This window comes from Sebastes umbrosus, chromosome 11 (genome assembly GCF_015220745.1).
Source record: "Sebastes umbrosus isolate fSebUmb1 chromosome 11, fSebUmb1.pri, whole genome shotgun sequence".
In the NCBI taxonomy this organism is placed as follows: Eukaryota; Metazoa; Chordata; class Actinopteri; order Perciformes; family Sebastidae; genus Sebastes; species Sebastes umbrosus.
The window spans coordinates 5,207,768-5,225,176 of NC_051279.1; the positions used below are offsets into that span (position 1 = coordinate 5,207,768).

Here is a 17,409-nt window from a genome sequence, read left to right on the forward strand (position 1 = left end):
TGGTGATGCCGATGGTTCCAGAAGAGCTTTACCACATTCTGTGTTGTCATTACAAAGTTTTATTTAAATGTCCCACATCGTGCTAAATTTTCCGTTTCATATTTGTATTTTATGTTTCTACTAGAACATGTTTACATGCTGTAATGTTAAAAAAAACCTTTTATTTTCCTCATACTGTCTGCCTGAATATACCTGTATTCACCCTCTGTCTGAAACGCTCCGTTTTAGTGCATTTTGACGGAATTGCAACAGGATTGCGTTGCTAGGCAACCAGGGTCCATGTTTACTTCCTGTCAGCTGATGTCATTCACATACACAGCAACAGGAAATAAACTGGGACACATTTAAAATGTTTGTTAAAAACCGTGTAATGGTCTAAATATTGTATATTTGTGACATCACAAATGGACAGAAATCCTAACGGCTTGTTCCAAACGCACAATTTCTGAATACGGACTGTGTGTGTTTCTCCGTATAATGAGCGTTTTGATAGTTTAAGTATTTATAAAGCACTTAAACATACTTTATAATGTAAAAGACATGAAAATCTCACTTTTTACAATATGGGACCTTTTAAACGATCGATCACTCAAATTGTCACATATAAGGTACAATTCAAAGAAACATAAAAAAAACAAGTATGAACCTGGAAATGAGCATGATATGGGACCTTTGATGAAGAAAACACAACGCCATTAATTAATAATTTATACTTACTACATACTTTATTTTTTCCCTTTTATCGAGGTTGTTTTCATATATGCAATTTACGGTTTGTAATTATAATATTTTATAAATCATTTTTTTAAGCAGTTGAGCGTAGAGACGAGCACAATAAGTACACTAGGAAAAACAACTTCAGCATTCAAAATTGAAATAAAATTAAGAAAACAAATTTAATAATAATAATAATAATAATAATAATAAAAAGAAAGAATAGAATAATAAAAACAATTATTTATTTATTTATTTAAAGTAAATAAAAAATAACAGAATAACATAATTATAAGCTTCATTGGATGTTTCTTGCCTAAAAGCACCATGGGTAGTTTTTAGTTAACTTTTCGCTTGGAAGTGTTTATGTTCACGGGCTTTTAACTTGGACTTTTCATCAAAGAACCAGATATTTTCTAAAGCAGTTGTTAATCTTTTGATTCAACCTGGAGAGTTTAATGTCAATAACAACCTGTTGACCTGCTTTAACTCAGTCATGTAACACTGTCTATTAGGGAAATGAATGGAGGATTTGCCTGTAAAAGGTGTAGAGTGACAGCAGCACCCCCTGCCTTCTCCTCACTATCCTATCACAATAAGTACACTAGGAAACCAACTTCAGCATTCAAAATTGAAATAAAATAAAGAAAAGAAAAAAAAAAATAATAATAATAATAATAATAATAATAATAATAATAATAATAATAATAATAAAGAGAAAGAATAGAATAATACAAAAAATATTTATTTAAAGTAAATTAAAAATAACAGAATAACATAATTTTAAGCTCTGTCATTGGATGTTTCTTGCCTAAATGCACCATGGGAGTCGTAGTTTTGTAGTTAACTTTTCACTTAGACTTTTCATCAAAGAACCAGATATTTTCTAAAGCAAGTTGTTAATCTTTTGATTCAACCTGGAGAGTTTCATATCAATAATACACCCTGCTTGCATTCATGTAACACTGTCTCTGGTGGATTTGACTGTTAAAGAGGTGTTGAGTGACAGCAGCACCCCCTGCCTTCTCCTCACCATCCAATCACTAAATAGCTTGGAGTTTCTAGGTCTGGTTACTTCAGGAACTGTTGCTATGGAGCTCATTCCTCAAAAACAAAAAAACATAAGTTTTCACTGTGGATGCTTCACAGTGGAAACCCTCTGATCTTCATCAGAGGGATTTATCATCTATATTCAGAGAGGGAAAACTGAGTATAGTGGAGGAATGCAGGTCCAGTCGGTGCCTCTCGGCTCGGTCACCATCGGACCGGAGTCTTGGCGCGATGCTACGGTGCGCTCCATCGGGCATGCGGAGCTCGTTGTGCGGCAGACTCGAGCCGGGCGGTCGGGGTCCTGCAGCCGGATCCGGAGCTGCAGCGCCACCGCCGGTTTCAGCCCAAAGCGCACAGCGGAAACAACCGAAGGAGATAAGATCACAGGGGAGGAATGTGGAGAGAGTCGTGACTGCATCTGCAAAACGTCGAGGAGGCCTCAAACCACAGGAGAGATGGTGAGAAAACACACAGAGAGACATGATCCAATATCTGCTGCTTTTATAGGCTGCAAACTGAGGACAGAGAGCAACTGACAGTATTAGGATATAGGGGCCTATATGGTCAGAGTGATAACACTCATAAAGACCAATAATGCATAAGTAGGCTAAAAAGCTGCAGATTCTTTTTCATCACAATGATTAAAAAAAAATGTCACCAAAAAAGCATGCAAAAGCAAACAGGTGAGATGTTTTCAAAGGAGATAAAGCACTAAATCATTATTTAACACCCAACAGACGTTATAAATTTACTCCTACATGTAAAAGTCCTGCATTGAAAAGTCTACTTTAGTAAAAGTACAGCAAAAATAATAATGCATTAAAAGTAGGCTTAAAAGCTGCAGATTATTTCTCATCACAATGATTTTTTTTAAAAAAATGCACCAAAATAACATGTAAAAGCAAGCAGGGGAGATGTGTTCAAAGGAGAAAAAAGCACTAAAAATCACAAAATCATTATTTAACACCCAACAGACAGTATAAATTTATTCTTACGTGCAAATGTCCTGCATTGAAAAGTCTACTTTAGTAAAAGTACAGCAAAATATGCTTAAAGTAACTCAGCATAAAACATATTTATTATATAGAATGGCTCCATTCAGAGTGTTAAAGTTTGACACTCATAAAAAAAAATAATGCATTATAAGTAGGCTAAAAAGCTGCAGATTATTTTGAATCACAAAATTGCACCAAAAATTGCATCTGTCCTATAAAAGCTTCAAGTTAAGATCTAAGAATTTAGCTTGAGGTGAGATGTTTTCAAAGGAGATAAAGCACTAAAAGTCACAAAATCATTATTTAACACCCAACAGACAGTATACATTTACTCTTATGTGTAAATGTCCTGCATTGAAAAGTCTACTTTAGTAAAAGTACAGAAGTATTACCAGCAAAATATGCTTAAAGTAACTCAGCATAAAAGTAGAATGGCTCCATTCAGAGTGTTAAAGTATTGTTTACAGTTTATTACATTATTGGATTATTTTTTTAAAGGGACTGTTTGTAAGAATCAGAAATTGGTTAGGAGCGATGGTGAGAAAACACAGAGAGATGTGATCCAATATTTGCTGCTTTTATAGGCTGAAAACTGAGTACATGGAGCCACTGACAGTATTAGGCTATAGGCCTATATGGTCAGAGTTACTATATTTCCCTGAGATGTAACGGAGTAGAAGTAGCCTAAAGTTGTTTAAAATGAAAATACTCTAGTGAAGTAAAAGGACCTCAAAATTGCACAGTATTTGAGTAAATGTACTTTCCACCACTGACTTGGACATTTAGAAATTGCAATCTAACTTTCTTCTGAAGTTCTCCAGTGGCTCCCGGAGGACATCTGTGGCTCCGTTCCCACCTACCAGCTTGCGTGAGAAGTGTGCCGAGGCCAGCGTTTCCGTGGCCGCTGAGTACATGCGGAGGGTGCGGCAGGTGGAGGACCGGCTGCGCAGGCAGGCCGGCACAGTGACCCAGGAGGGCTTAAAGCTGGAGAGGGATAGAGGTCACCTGGAGCTGGTGCTGCGGAACCTCCGGGCTGATCTGACTGTCAACAGGAGGAGCTCGGAGGAGAGGACCAGGAGGCCATCCACTGCTGAGACGGTAAGTTCACCCTCATCTCTTCCCTGCACTGTGCTTTGTTCTATAGTGTGATAAATAGTCATATAACTAGACGATCCTCGAGGAAAACACTGAATCGTTCTGACCTCTGACCTTCCTGTTGAGAAGAAACACCAAAAAGAGAGTTTCTCCACAGGGACCAGCAGTGGTGTTGTACTTGCATCAAGGCTCATCTCACATTATGCACTTATCTTAAATATTTAGACTTTTGGTCTCAACCACTTTTTAAAATTTTCTGCACAGGACATGTTTAGGGATTTCACATGCAGAAACATGCAGGAAACTTTACAAAATAAAAAAAAAATAGTTAAAATCCCACGCACCTCACATTATTATTACACGTATCGTATTCAGACAAAGTACTCCTAATATCGATCATTTTTTAAATCCTCTCGATATTGACTACAATACGTTACGTTTGCACTGCCATTACAGCTTAGTCATGGTGTAAGTGATACACCAGACTACGGATTGATTGATTAAGTTCTGTATTGCGATCTTCACTTGTCAAGGAGAGGAGATGTGTTTGCTGACAGGTCTGCTCTGTTGCAGGTGAGAGACGGTGCTGATTACTTGTTGTTGTGTGAGAGGAGAGAGCTGGCCCAGTTGAAACAGGATCTGGAGGGAATTCTGAGAAACACACTGACCCAGCTACAGGTGATCTACAACGTTACTATTCTGTCTTCATCGGTTGACTTCCCTTTAACCCTCCTTACCCCCCACACACTCTGTCTCTGTTTCTTTCTCTCTCTTTTCCACTGCCATGTGATTTACTGGCATGAGTGATGGAGGACAAACAACACTGCCAAATCCTAATAACCTCCACACAAATACTTTACAAATGCAAAGCAAAATCACGTTGCATTACTTCTAATGCATATTTGCCAAGACCTATTATGATAATGTTATAAAGTCTTCCAATAAAGTCCTCTTAATAAGAAAACGAGCTACATAGAAAATATAAGTTGAACTGTGAAAATGACTTAAAAGAAACAAGGGAACTTAAAATGAATCTTCTACTAGGAAGCAAAACACTTGTTCAGTTTGAAATGTATACAGAAATGTGAAATTAATTATTATCTCATCAACATTTGTACTAGAGCTGAAACGATTAGTCAATTAATTATAGTCAATCGACAGAAAATTAATAGGCAACTATTGTGATAATTGATTAATCATTTGACTAATTCATCCTATTAGACGTGTGTGTGAAATTGTCAAAATTAGCATATGAATTCTTGAGTTATGACCAAAACAGTGACCTTGACCTTTGAACTCGCACAGACAGACAGACAGACAGACAACCCAAAAACATAATGCCTCAAGCCAAGGCTGTCACTGGTGCGGAGGCATAAAAACAAACATTTTCTAGTTCCAGCTTTTTCAGTGTGAGAATTTCTTTGTCTTATGTGATAGAAAATTTAACCCGTTTGTGTTTTAGACATTTAAAGATGTCACTTTAGATTTGAGGGAAATTGTGTTGGCCATAACCGTCACATTAATCAACAATGGAAATAATCTTTAGTTGCAGACCTAATGCGTCCTTTTCATGTGTCTTGCAGTCCCTGGGTCAGAGCAGCAGAGAGCTGCTGGACTGTGCCAGTGAGAGGGCTCGTGTCCTGGACCTCCTGCCTCGCAGAAGCTCTTTTAGAAGACACTGCAGCGCTGTTCACACCGAAACGGACCCCGTCGGCCCCTTCACACCAGGTAAACTCAGGACACAAAGTAAAACTGTACTGGTCCCTGCAGGCAACCACGCTGTTGCAGCAGGACAAGCAGCTCTCAAGGAGAAAAGACAAATTACACAAAGCACCACAAAAGAAGGAGCGTGATTTTTTTTTTACACACATTCAATGTGGGCGACTACTAACAATAATAAAAAAATTGATCCCAGTCGGATCTTTGTCAGGTCAAAATTGTGGTTTGACATTACTTTTTCAAAAGACAATTAAATAAAGCACAAACACAAAATAATTAATTACAAAAAAATTATACAAATACTGGAACTAGTAAAATTGAAAGATGTGTCATGTGAAATATTGGCTCTAATATGGAGACAGTATTCAGTATAAGACTGAAGAAATGAGTTTACTGCATTATTCATATGTGTTAATGCACACTGTCTGTGTCTACAGTATATACAGGAAATATTGTGGCCATGTAGACACATACTGTAGTAACAAGACGAAGAGCCTACAGCCATAATAGCAGCTCTGTGAGGCTGCTCTTTGGCACACTGGTGTTTTGAGCTAAATGCTGACGCTAGTACCTTCTGTACAAGACTGTTAGGCCTTCACTTTATCTGATTAAGTGAATATGTGCATTAGTAGCTGTCCACTATTATGTCTTACAATTGGCAGTATAACTACTGTATATGTACAGAGTGCAAATATGTGTACATTATCATAGTATATCTCTGTAGAACATAGAATATATACTAAAACATACTCTCATCACTAACCTACGCCACCCTTAAAGGGTAACTTTGGTGTTTTTCAACCTGGAGTCTCGTTGTGAAATCTGAATATCCGTATACTCTAGCTCAAATAAATACGGGCGGCCAATGAATTCAAAGACCTCATCCACCTTGTGGAAATCATCTAAATATTCAGCCATGACATTTAAAATCTTTTAGATAACTTTAAGCTACACTTCCTGTACTCCAACGCATCGCACTCACATTTCCACTACGGATGTATTCCACCGTTGACTTCCAGCAACACGTCACCTCGCCAGATTTCAGAACTAGACTTCTCCTTGAGTGAGACTCTTTCCATAATGTTGTCAGACACTTATAATAACAATCAGAGCCTGTCAGGGCAAAAACAAGCACTTTTAGTGGACGTAAATGACGGTGCCAGCTTGCCCCAATAGGATTACATTGCAGCATGTAAGCAACTGCCGTCTACAGCGTAAGGGTTATTTTAGGATGGTCCCTACTTGTTAAAATCTCTCTGTTCTTGACCACCATAGCTTGCTTAAATTAAACAATTATTTTTGTACGTCACTGATTTGTCTTCTTCCAGAATGTAAACAGGTTTTAGAGTCGTCCACTTTGACAGTCCACCAGTCACAGCTACTGAGGGAAAACATCAGACGGTTAATACCCAGTGCAATCAGCAGACAGAAAGCTGCTCACCACAGCGTCAATGACGGCCTGGTGAAGAAAATTGCAGAGACAATCAGTCTGCAGGTAGACACAAACTTGTCAAACATCTTTGCATGCAATACAGAAATACTGTCACGCTGATATCAGAATAATAAAACACAAGTTTCCATTTCATTATGTCTTTTGTAGCAAAACCTGAGTCTGATGTCTGTGGCCACCAGGCAGGCCATTTTTCGCAAGCGGAGGGAAATTAATTGTATTCGTCAAAGCCACGACACAGCGCAGGTTAGTTAGTGTGTATGCTGAACAGGGTCGGTGAATTTATTGGAGGTTCAGAGACAATGTGTAAAGGGTGATGTTTTCCCCGTGTTATTCTGTTTACAGGGTCCAGACTACAGCGGTGACTTACTGTCCAGAGAGAAGCTCAACAGGCCTATAGTGCAGGTTTATCAAAGACACCCTGGGACACAGTTACCTGAGGCTGCTCATCTCATACAGGTGTTTACTGCTCCCAAAATATGTATCCATATATGTGCAAACACACTTACAAATGATGGTGACAGAAATTTGGCTACCATCTTCTTCTTCTTCATACTTGGTAAAGGGGTTCAGAGTTGAAACTAAAGGCTTTATTAGTTCTTAATAAATAAATTATCAATACAAATAAACCTTTTTGTGGAAAAGGGACCTATTATGTTAGCTTGCACTCGCACCTCTGCAGACAACTATCTGCATGACTGATCTAAACCAAACCAAAACTGGGACTTGTCTCTCGATGCTGCCTCAACACATTATAAGGTCAGGCGTTAAGGCTAACCCAAAAACATACACTGACCTGAATACAGGGAGTAACAGCAAACAAACAAGGTTAAAACACGTTATCTTTAAGCTTAGTTAGAAGTTGTCTTTCATATAAGATAGTAGGGAGCTTCTCTCTTCATGTGTGTAAATAAAGACGATCACAAAACACACCAGCATCTCTTCATATTCAAATGTGCTAGCAGATGTTCTCATGACTTCACACCATATATTAAAAAAAACATTCAGTGGTTTAACACTAACCTCCCCTACTGAGTGCCTCAAACCAAATGTATTTCCTGTGTGGCTCTCAGGGCAGTGAAGTGCTGAGGCGATATCTAACGTCCTCTGAAGGGGAGCTGACGAGCCTGCAGCGGGCCTGTCTGCAGCTGCTGGACGACCACCACGGCAAGAGAGTAGCAGCTCAGGTGGATTCAGCTGTCGTCCGCATGAGACGTCAGCATGTCCACAAGCAAGGCATTCCTTCTTTCCTCCAGCAGGGGGCGTTCTGAAGCCAACTGCATTGTCTTGCATTCAGCAGGGCTGCAGCAGACATGCAAGCAGAGAGAGAAGAAAACTCTATGTGTGTTGGGAGAAATAGGGAGCAGCCATGTGCAAAATGTACTGGTTCAAGATTAATAAAATGGGATATGACACCCCTGTTCACATACTCTATGTTACAGGCCCTTTCCTGTTTCAGTTACCCCATGCACAAGGTTAAAGAATCAAGCAGAGACCCTGAACTCAATCCCATCCAACACCTTTGAGTAGGGTGACTAGATCCCAACAGACCAAATCTGGGACAAAGAGTATGTTTGTGTGGGACAATGTGAGACATGTTACCAAGGCTGAGAGGTAATCAACAACTTCCTAACCTAAAAATAAGCATTTCTATTCTGCCCCTTATCTTGTAACACCTCTAAGCTTTGCCCAGATGCATCCATAAATCGGCACATCTCTTTTTGATCGGCACATTTCTTGTGAGACTCACATGAACTGTGTCGCTTCATGTCGTATTCCCCCCCCGTGTGAAATTGAAAAATAACTGGCAAATTTCACAAAAAACTCTTTTCCTTTTCTTTTTTCAAGATTTTATTTGTCGTAACCATTTCATCGTGGTCTAATTTGGTTATCTTTACTGCAATAAAACAACAAGGCAAAAGTGAGCATGGCTCACATTCCCCCGCTCACCGCTCGACCCCTACTAAAGTAAGGCCAAAGGTTTTGCCCTTTAGGAACTAATGGAATTAGTCTATTGAGCACAATGTAGCTTGAATTATAGTTTAATTTAAGATACAAACAGCATTTTTTGTGAACCAAACCAGCTTTAAAGTCCTGTTAATTTAACATCTTTACCATACAGTTAAAGTCTGTGGAACTGTTCCTACCTCCTGCTCAGATTTCTAGTCATGGGACCGCAGGTCACTTGACAGCCCTCCCACCAAACTCAACGTCTTTCATTAAGAAATAAGACATGATTTAATAAACCTGCCCTGTTTTACCTTAGTACACACCACATCTCTTGCATTCTGTTAAAAAAAAAAGCATGACATGAGTGAACATTTTGTGTAGTTTTCCACCTAAACTTGAGTGTAGCTTCCTCACAATGCCCTATTGATTCTCTTGAATCTGAATGGGACTATTCTCTGTGGGACGGTGAGTGTCCCGGGCAGCGCTGTAAAGTCATCGGGAACCCTAACAGCGTGATTGAATCATAAGTATTGGGGTGTGGAGCTACTTGGAGTTAACAAACAGAATATCAAGAGAAACCAGAGGAGATTTACCTTCAGATCTCTGCAGCCGGGCCGGCGGAGGAGGCTGAGAAAGCCTGGATAAAGCTGATCGGAAACTGACTCTAAGTCATAAAGACTGAGACCTCAACAGATTTCTTGTGTTCGAGATGAAGACAGCTGGTATGTTCTAGAAAATAACGAGAAAGAGCCGACGTTAAGAGCTGAAGAACCAAGCTGCAAGCATATTTTCTCCCAGAAGCAGTCAGTAATGTCGAAGCTGGTTTTCCCTCTGCTTCTCCTTTGTTTACTTCCAGCTGTGGGTAGGTGAACAAAACACAAGTGTGTCTTTATGTGTTATGTTTGTATTTATGAATGCACAAAACATGCATGCTATTGCCAACAGAAATACTTTACTTTTGCAGCAATAGCTAATAGTAGGGCTGCAACTAATGATAATTTTTTAGCAGTGATTAATCTGCAAATTATTTTCTTATTCAACTGATTAACTATGTGGTCTAGAAAATGTTAGAAAATTGTGGAAATTGTGCCTCACAGTTTTTTAGAGCCCAAGGTGACATCTTCAAATGTCTTGTTTTGTCCTGCTAAAAACCCAAAGATATTCAACTTACTATAATATAAGACAAGGAAAACCAGCAAATCCTTACATTTGAGAAGCTGGAACCAGCAAATGTTTTAAATAATGATTATAAAAATAGTTGCCAATTAATCAACTGGTATAGTTTCAGCTTTAGCTAATGTAGCTCGAGTCAACAATGAAGCTTTGTGTTATATTATAATTTCAGCTTATTTATGAAGTGATTTACAGCAATTATCCAATTCCAACTATTACCACTGATACTAATGATATAATACATTTTAATAAAGCTCAACAATTACAAAATGTTAACATTTGAGGATTTAAATTCAGAGCAATAGATGATACAGTCTGTAATTTATCACATTTTGGATCATAGTCCAAGCTCCTCTGCAAAACTAAACTCTTTTACAAAGAGTGGTTTTAACCAACCTGCCTGTCCTTCCAGTTCCCCTCTTCTGTTACACCTGTGTGTTCCCCGCCATCTCACCTCTGGCCTGCATCAGATTCCCTCTCATGTGTCCATCTGGGCAGGTCTGTCTGTCCAGCAGAGCTGTGGGTGAGAAAGGTGAGGGCCGCCTCAAGTCACTGAACAAAAATTTAAATGAATCAAAACTGAGAAAAAGAACTGAGAAATGCAGCACGGAGGGAGATGTGTCAGTGTGGTTTATTTTGTGTCTACGCAAGTCTCTCCCAAAACTGATGTTTCTAATGAACTCGTGATTTTCAGGAGACTTCCGTGTGGTGTTGTACGAGAAGAGCTGCATCCCGCCCTCCCTGTGTGGAGCCACGGGAGAAAGACGCACCATGGGACTCAACTTCACCTTCACCAATGAATGCTGCGACACACATCTGTGCAACAGAGCTCCAACACCTGCTAACACCTACTGGGCTGGCACATTACTCATGCTTCTTATTTCATATGCAGTTTGGTGAATAGAAGCAACATGGCAGAGAACTTGGGTACTTTCCAAATACTTTTTCTTTTTACTTTTAGTACATACTGCAGCTGCACTTAAACACTAACTACTGTTGCATGCAGTATTAATTATAATAATATAATTGGGACATACTACTACTTCATAACATTGTGCCTTGAACTTTGACCCTCTTGCTTATATATCCGCTGTGCAAAGGATTGTGGGTCAGAATAGCCAGAAAAGCATGTTGGCTTGCACACTGCAAAATGCGACCAGATGTAGTAAGACATCCTGGCATTTTTGGCATACTGCATTTGACATACTATGTATTGGGACATACTAACTCTTTATCTGGCATATCATGGGTATTGCAGTATGGGTATTGTAACACACAGCGTGTTTGACACACTTGAAGTGGAGGCGCTGTTGCCTTTTCTGCCCTCTAATCGACACATTGTACTCAACTTCCTTTTAATAACTGTGCACTAATCTGTGCTAAGACAAGGTTTGTTATACCATGTTTTTACATCATGTCTGTGAGATGGGATTATCTCTGATTATTGCCAAGTAAATACGTGCCTTTCTAGTAGCAGAACTATTTTTGGAGCGGAGAGCAGGAGTGATGTAGCTTATGTTACCATGATTTAGTATTTTTCTACAAACTGTGATAAAACGGTCAAGTTTGTCTCAGAGGGCTTTAGAATTAAATATGTACACACTGTGTTTGTATTTACCCTCTGTCTTTAGATCCTCCACCAAAAAAAGGATAAAACTCCTCCAAAAAGAGGCTCACATACAGAGTATAGGCGGTGGCAGCAGTAGCAGAATTCAGTATTAAAAAAAAGGATTACAGTAAAACGTAGGTTTCAGGGATTTTAACAAATTAAATAAAATGCTATTTTAACTGTATACGTGTGACCCAATGTACAGAAATAAGAAGATGGAGTTGTACTCCACCTGAACAATGCTTGTGCTCATGTGGCACTGGCATAAGAAAGTCTTATTACATTCATGTTGCATACTTAGCCTGCAAATGTTGGAACATTGCCATGCTGTATAAGAGTAATTTTATTTATGTGTTGACAGAATTGTATAAAAAAATATTGTTTGGACTTAACGTTTTTATTTGATCAGGTAACATTATGTTCTCTATTGTTGTATTCAAGTCAATGCCATCTAACTCTCACGTTTATGCGTGCACACTACACACTGTAGAAGAGTTAGTTTAGCTCTGAGAATATCTAGTGAATGTACAGTGGACGTTTGTGCAGAAATAACTGCTGCAGCTCCTCCAGACCAACAGAGGTTTTCTGTCTTGTGAAGTGACGGGGCTCCGCAGAGAGAAACGTTATCGTCTCCGACCAAAACTCTGGAGTCTCCCCTGTTCCCTCCGGCCGCGGTCGGGAGGCTGAGGCAGGAAAAGCCAACACTAGGATCAGCATTGATTCATGGAGAGACCTTCTTCTGGTCAGCTAACATTACTGCCAAACAGCTGAAATATAGAGTGATATTGTGGTTTTAGCTGACGTGCTGACTTTTTTTGAGTCAACGGCCACAGGTGTCGCTGTTAACAAGCATTTCTGATTCTTACAAACAGTCCCTTTAAAAGAGCCGGCTCAATGAACCGACTCGTTCGCGACGACACATCACTACCAGGTGCTGTTGATTGGGCTCCAATTAAGGAGAACAGCATCAGTGATAGTACTGTTTAGATAAGGTTGAATTGTTAAGTTTAAAAACCGTAAACATGTTTTACCTGGCTCTGTTGTTCATGCTGTTGTCCTCCACTGATGGACGAACAGCACCGACGTTTGAGGCTGTAATAAAACAACCGACCCAGGTGATGAGAGAAGAAGTTACCTGGAGAGAAACACCGACTCTGCCGCCTCCGTACCTCCACCTCCCGTTGTTTCTGGACTCCAGGCTGCCGCTGGTGGAGATGAAGTATTTCTCTCCATCCACAGGCACCGGGCTGGAGGCTTTACCCGAACCGGTCCGGGAGATCCTGCTCCCTGTTCGGGCTCACACCGGTCCGCCAAGCGGTTCGGGTGTTTCCGTGAGGACTTCGTGCGAACTCGGCAAGATGCTCGTCCAGGTGCAGAGGAGCATTCTGGGTAACCGTGAGCCAGACTCTGGGCTCAGACTGGGGACCTGTGGGACCAGTAGATCCACCAGGGATCACCTTTACTTTCAATATGACCTCAGCATGTGTGGAACCAAACGCACGGTGAGCTTTAACAACAGCCTGATAGTTTCTTTTTTTGCCATAATAACAGTTTTAAACCATGATGGCTATGTGGCTCTAGAGCAGGGGTCAGGGGTCAGCGACCTTTACTATCAAAAGAGCCATTTTAGGCAAAAAATAATAAAAAATCTGTCTGGAGCCGCAAAACATTTGAGCATTGTGATGAAGGTAACACAGTTTATAGTCTGAGTATATACTATATAAGTCTAATGCAGTGAGGGCCAAAGAGACAATGCACTACGGAGTATTAGGGCCACATTGAGGGAAAAACATCTGAGATTTCCAGAATAAAGTCAGAATATTACGAGAAAAAAGTTGTAATATTACAAGAATAAAGTCATAACTTTACGAGAAAAAAAAGTCGTAATATTACGAAAATAAAGTCATAACTTTACGAGAATAAAGTCCGAAGTTTACGAGAATAAAGTCAAAAGTTTACAAGAATAAAGTCCGAAGTTTACGAGAATAAAGTCAAAAGTTTACGAGAATAAAGTCAAAAGTTTACAAGAATAAATTCAGAAGTTTACGAGAATAAAGTCAAAAGTTTACGAGAACAAAGTCTGAAGTTTACGAGAAAAAAAGTCGTAATATTACAAGAATAAAGTCCAAAGTTTACGAGAATAAAGTCAAAAGTTTACAAGAATAAAGTCCGAAGTTTACAAGACTAAAGTCAAAAGTTTACAAGAATAAAGTCAGAAGTTTACAAGAATAAAGTCATAACGTTATGAGTAAAAAGTCAGAAGTTTATGAGAGTTTTGTAATTTGCTGCTTTTTTTTGCAAATATTAACATGCTAACATGCTAAACTAAGAGGATGAACATTTTTATTTAGCTGATTGTTTCTTTGCAGATAATTAATAACCAAGTGGCCTATTCAAACACACTACAATATGATCCACCGAGGCTCCAAGGACCCATCAGGCGAGCTGTGCCCTTCACCCTGCCTGTTACATGTTATTATAACAGGTGAGACTGGATCCACACCAGAAAGCCTTCTGCACCAAGTTCTTCTAACCTTATAACATAGAAATCTATATATTAACACAGCTTTATTAATCTTAAAAATGTATTTGTATGTTTAGGTACCAATACTCCTACAAAATTGGTTACACACCAAAGATGCGGCTGCGCAAGATCTTCACACCAATGAAGAACAGAGCAAAATTCATACTGACTCCACGAAATGGTAAAAATTTGAGTTTGAGAATTGAAGAAACAATGCATTACTGGTAATAGTCCCACCCAGTAAAAAGCAATGGAAACAATGTTATTTTAATTATTTCTTAGATCTTTTTATTCCTAACAATATGAAATATGTTTTTTTTTTCCAGTAAGTCCTCTGAAATAAACTACCAGTAAACATGCCAACTCCAAAACATGCTCTATCAAACAGTAGAGGAAACCACTGAAGGATTAAATACAAATCGGGTTTCAAGGAGCGGTGTGTAGGATTTAGTGGCTTCTAACAGTGAGGTTGCAGATTGCAACCAACTGAATGCTCCACCGCTCAACCCACCATCTCCAAGCATGTCAAACTACGATGGCCTTCAGATATCATTAAAAAGCGAAAGTCTCTCTCTAGAGTCAATGTTTGGTTTGTCTGTTCTGGGCTACTCTAGAAATATGGCAGTACAATATGGTGGACTTTGTGAAGAGGACCTTCTTCCTATGTAGTTATGAAGCTAATGAAAACACTTAGCTTAGATTCAGGTAATTAGATTCGTAGTTTCAGGTGATTATACACTTTTGAAAACATAATAATGAATATTATATTTCATTTCTGCCAATAAATCCCCCAAAATCCTACACACGAGTCCTTTAAAGCAATTCTGGTCAGTATCGTGTCTCCGCTAGGGCTGTCACATTATCATTTTCACTACACGTTTATCGTGGCCAAAAGAATAGACATTAACGATATTATATCTGTATCTATAGAAAATTTGAATAATAATAATAATGCTGTTAGTCAAATTCATCTCTTACTGTCTTTATTATGCATTTTGTCTCTTTTGAGCGTAGGGAGGTGGAGAGAGAGTCTGTAATCATAACTGTATATAAAATTATTTAAGCGGTGCTGGATTATTTACACAATATTATCATATGTGTATTATTAACACAATATCAATATTTCCTTTTCAAAATATCACGGTTATCGTCCGTACCGGTATATCACGACATCCTTACCCTTAGCCTGTGAATTTCATCAAAGTCTTTAAATTTTTGGAAATCTGGGCTTCTTTTGACCGCATTAATGAGGATGAATCTTGAAGCTGCTGCTGTTGTTGTTGCCTGACTGTTTCCTTCCGTCTTTCAGCTCAGTGGGAAAGGCTTTCTCCGTCAGATCAGTACGTGCTCGGGAAGCCCATGTACTTTCAGGCAGAGGCTCCGCGTATGTCCCAAGACGAAAGACTGTACGTCCACTTGTGTTACGCGACTCCCGAGAAGTCCCACACATCCACACCTCAGTATCCAGTCGTGCAAAACTTTGGGTAATAAACACCTCACTCTCACACAAACTAAAGAGCTTGATGTTTATTGTTGCTCAGACTTTATTAAACAAGAAACAGATGTGTATAAAACATATGCTCATATGTAATGGTCCGGTTTTCTCTCCCTCTGATAAAGGTGTATGGTTGAAAGTAAGGATAGTCTCTCCAGATTCATCCCATACAAAACCAATGCTGTGAGATTCTCTGTGGATGCGTTCTTGTTCACGGGAATGACAGGCCAGGTGAGCAAAAATGCTTCAAGTTATTACCTGAGAAAAATTGCCTCATTTCTAAGCTGTTTTTTGTTTGAATATCGTGCTAAAAGACTAAAACAACTTACTGATGGGACGTCTTGTGATCTGATCTCCTGTAGCAGCTCTACATGCACTGCTCCATGTCTGTGGGCAGTTCTGTCCCCACACCTACAGCTAAGTCCTGCAACTATGACACAAAAACAAGAAGGTTAGTTTGTTTGTTTGTTTTTTGCTTAAAGAAATTGATTGAGAAATAAAAAGTTCAAACCTGCTTTACAATTCTTGACACAAAAGGGATCAGCTCTTCATCGTTGTTTTTGTCAGATGGCTTGAGCTGTATGGACCAAACTCAAACTCTGTGTGCACCTGCTGCGACTCCAACTGTAGCTCTGCTGCATCCACAGGTGAGTCATTGCTTCTCTCATTTTCCATAATAAAGCCTATATTATTACCATTACAGGGTACGGCTGGAGAAATTATAAACTGTCAACAAATCCCCTGAACAGACCAAAACTAACAATCACTTGATCCTACTAATTAGTGTTCTCATGACTGTCCATAGTTAATCATAATTAATCACACATTTTTATCTGTTCAAAATGTACCTTAAAGGGAGATTTGTCAAGTATTTAATACTCTTATCAACATGGGAGTAAGGTGCTTTGCAAATAAAATATGTTTACTGTTATGGTAAGCCACCTCAGTATAAGAGTTTAAATATAACTGTGCCATTACAGGAACTCGTTGCGAGATGAGATATATTATGTTTTACTGCTACATGTAAGAAACTGGGTTGCTAGTTATGCAGTTTTATTCCAAACCTCTTTTTATGCATTTTGGAGAAAAAATGCCATCTGTGGATTGGAATATCTTATTTATTTTCTTTTTAATAGTAATTTCTTCTGTAATTTTGGAGCAAATTATGTTCTAATATCAAATATTCTACATTTTCCAGTGACCAAAATAATCAGCAGCAGGCCGTGGACAATAGAGCCTGAAGTGAAACCCACCACAGCCCCAAAGAGGAAGAAGGTCTCCACCACAACGACGAAGAAGACAACAACAACAACAGCGCCGCAACCAGAGACGACCAGAGAGGTGACTGAATGGAGGACGACTTCACAGCCTGAACCGATAGCAGTGACTCTGACGGGTAAGGTGGAGAACGCGATGCAGGAGTTAGAGTGGCCGTTCGGGGGCGAAGGAGTGACGTGGGTTGAGGTGGAAGGTGAGGGGGAGCAGGTGAAGGGCTCTGCTGTTGTGGAGGAGAAGGTCACAGAACCTCTTACAATATTTGAAGAAATCTTTGATTTTGACAAATAAAGCTGACGTTTGTACAGTGATTAATTCAGTCCGGGTGGCTCATTACATGACTCCTAACAAGCTCAAATC

At 39.3% G+C, this 17,409-nt stretch overlaps 3 protein-coding genes and 1 long non-coding RNA gene across 4 annotated transcripts; 3 read left to right on the forward strand and 1 right to left on the reverse strand.

Annotated features, from left to right (window-relative positions):
- The first annotated feature begins 1,809 nt into the window (after positions 1 to 1,809).
- On the forward strand, positions 1,810 to 8,456 carry ccdc105 (coiled-coil domain containing 105). Its single transcript, XM_037785153.1, has 8 exons — positions 1,810 to 2,222; positions 3,573 to 3,857; positions 4,428 to 4,532; positions 5,438 to 5,582; positions 6,902 to 7,068; positions 7,174 to 7,269; positions 7,369 to 7,482; positions 8,097 to 8,456. Exons 1-8 carry the CDS (start codon positions 1,938 to 1,940, stop codon positions 8,292 to 8,294), a joined length of 1,395 nt encoding a protein of 464 aa, XP_037641081.1. The 5' UTR covers positions 1,810 to 1,937; the 3' UTR covers positions 8,295 to 8,456.
- A 1,110-nt stretch (positions 8,457 to 9,566) lies between these two features.
- Positions 9,567 to 12,924, reverse strand: LOC119497090. The gene is made up of 3 exons (XR_005208867.1): positions 12,787 to 12,924; positions 10,543 to 10,663; positions 9,567 to 9,702 (listed from the first exon to the last, which is right to left on the reverse strand). It is a non-coding gene; the product is annotated as an uncharacterized LOC119497090 (long non-coding RNA).
- Positions 9,693 to 12,142, forward strand: LOC119497089 (sperm acrosome membrane-associated protein 4-like). Its single transcript, XM_037784918.1, has 3 exons — positions 9,693 to 9,835; positions 10,559 to 10,678; positions 10,841 to 12,142. The coding sequence occupies exons 1-3, from the start codon at positions 9,784 to 9,786 to the stop codon at positions 11,044 to 11,046; spliced, it is 378 nt and encodes a 125-aa protein (XP_037640846.1). The 5' UTR covers positions 9,693 to 9,783; the 3' UTR covers positions 11,047 to 12,142.
- zp3d.2 (zona pellucida glycoprotein 3d tandem duplicate 2) lies at positions 12,665 to 17,360 on the forward strand. The gene is made up of 8 exons (XM_037784914.1): positions 12,665 to 13,257; positions 14,125 to 14,240; positions 14,357 to 14,460; positions 15,589 to 15,763; positions 15,900 to 16,005; positions 16,137 to 16,225; positions 16,342 to 16,421; positions 16,973 to 17,360. Exons 1-8 carry the CDS (start codon positions 12,778 to 12,780, stop codon positions 17,338 to 17,340), a joined length of 1,518 nt encoding a protein of 505 aa, XP_037640842.1. The 5' UTR covers positions 12,665 to 12,777; the 3' UTR covers positions 17,341 to 17,360.
- The last annotated feature ends 49 nt before the right edge of the window (positions 17,361 to 17,409 follow it).

Coding starts and splice junctions, on each gene's coding strand:
- ccdc105 (XM_037785153.1), top strand. CDS start 1,938: ATGCAGGTCCAGTCGGTGCCTCTCGGCTCGGTCACCATCGGACCGGAG. Junction 2,223..3,572: donor CTCAAACCACAGGAGAGATG/GTGAGAAAACAC, acceptor TTTCTTCTGAAG/TTCTCCAGTGGCTCCCGGAG. Junction 5,583..6,901: donor CGTCGGCCCCTTCACACCAG/GTAAACTCAGGA, acceptor GTCTTCTTCCAG/AATGTAAACAGGTTTTAGAG.
- LOC119497089 (XM_037784918.1), top strand. CDS start 9,784: ATGTCGAAGCTGGTTTTCCCTCTGCTTCTCCTTTGTTTACTTCCAGCT. Junction 9,836..10,558: donor TTGTTTACTTCCAGCTGTGG/GTAGGTGAACAA, acceptor CTGTCCTTCCAG/TTCCCCTCTTCTGTTACACC. Junction 10,679..10,840: donor CAGAGCTGTGGGTGAGAAAG/GTGAGGGCCGCC, acceptor CGTGATTTTCAG/GAGACTTCCGTGTGGTGTTG.
- zp3d.2 (XM_037784914.1), top strand. CDS start 12,778: ATGTTTTACCTGGCTCTGTTGTTCATGCTGTTGTCCTCCACTGATGGA. Junction 16,006..16,136: donor TCACGGGAATGACAGGCCAG/GTGAGCAAAAAT, acceptor GATCTCCTGTAG/CAGCTCTACATGCACTGCTC. Junction 16,422..16,972: donor TAGCTCTGCTGCATCCACAG/GTGAGTCATTGC, acceptor TACATTTTCCAG/TGACCAAAATAATCAGCAGC.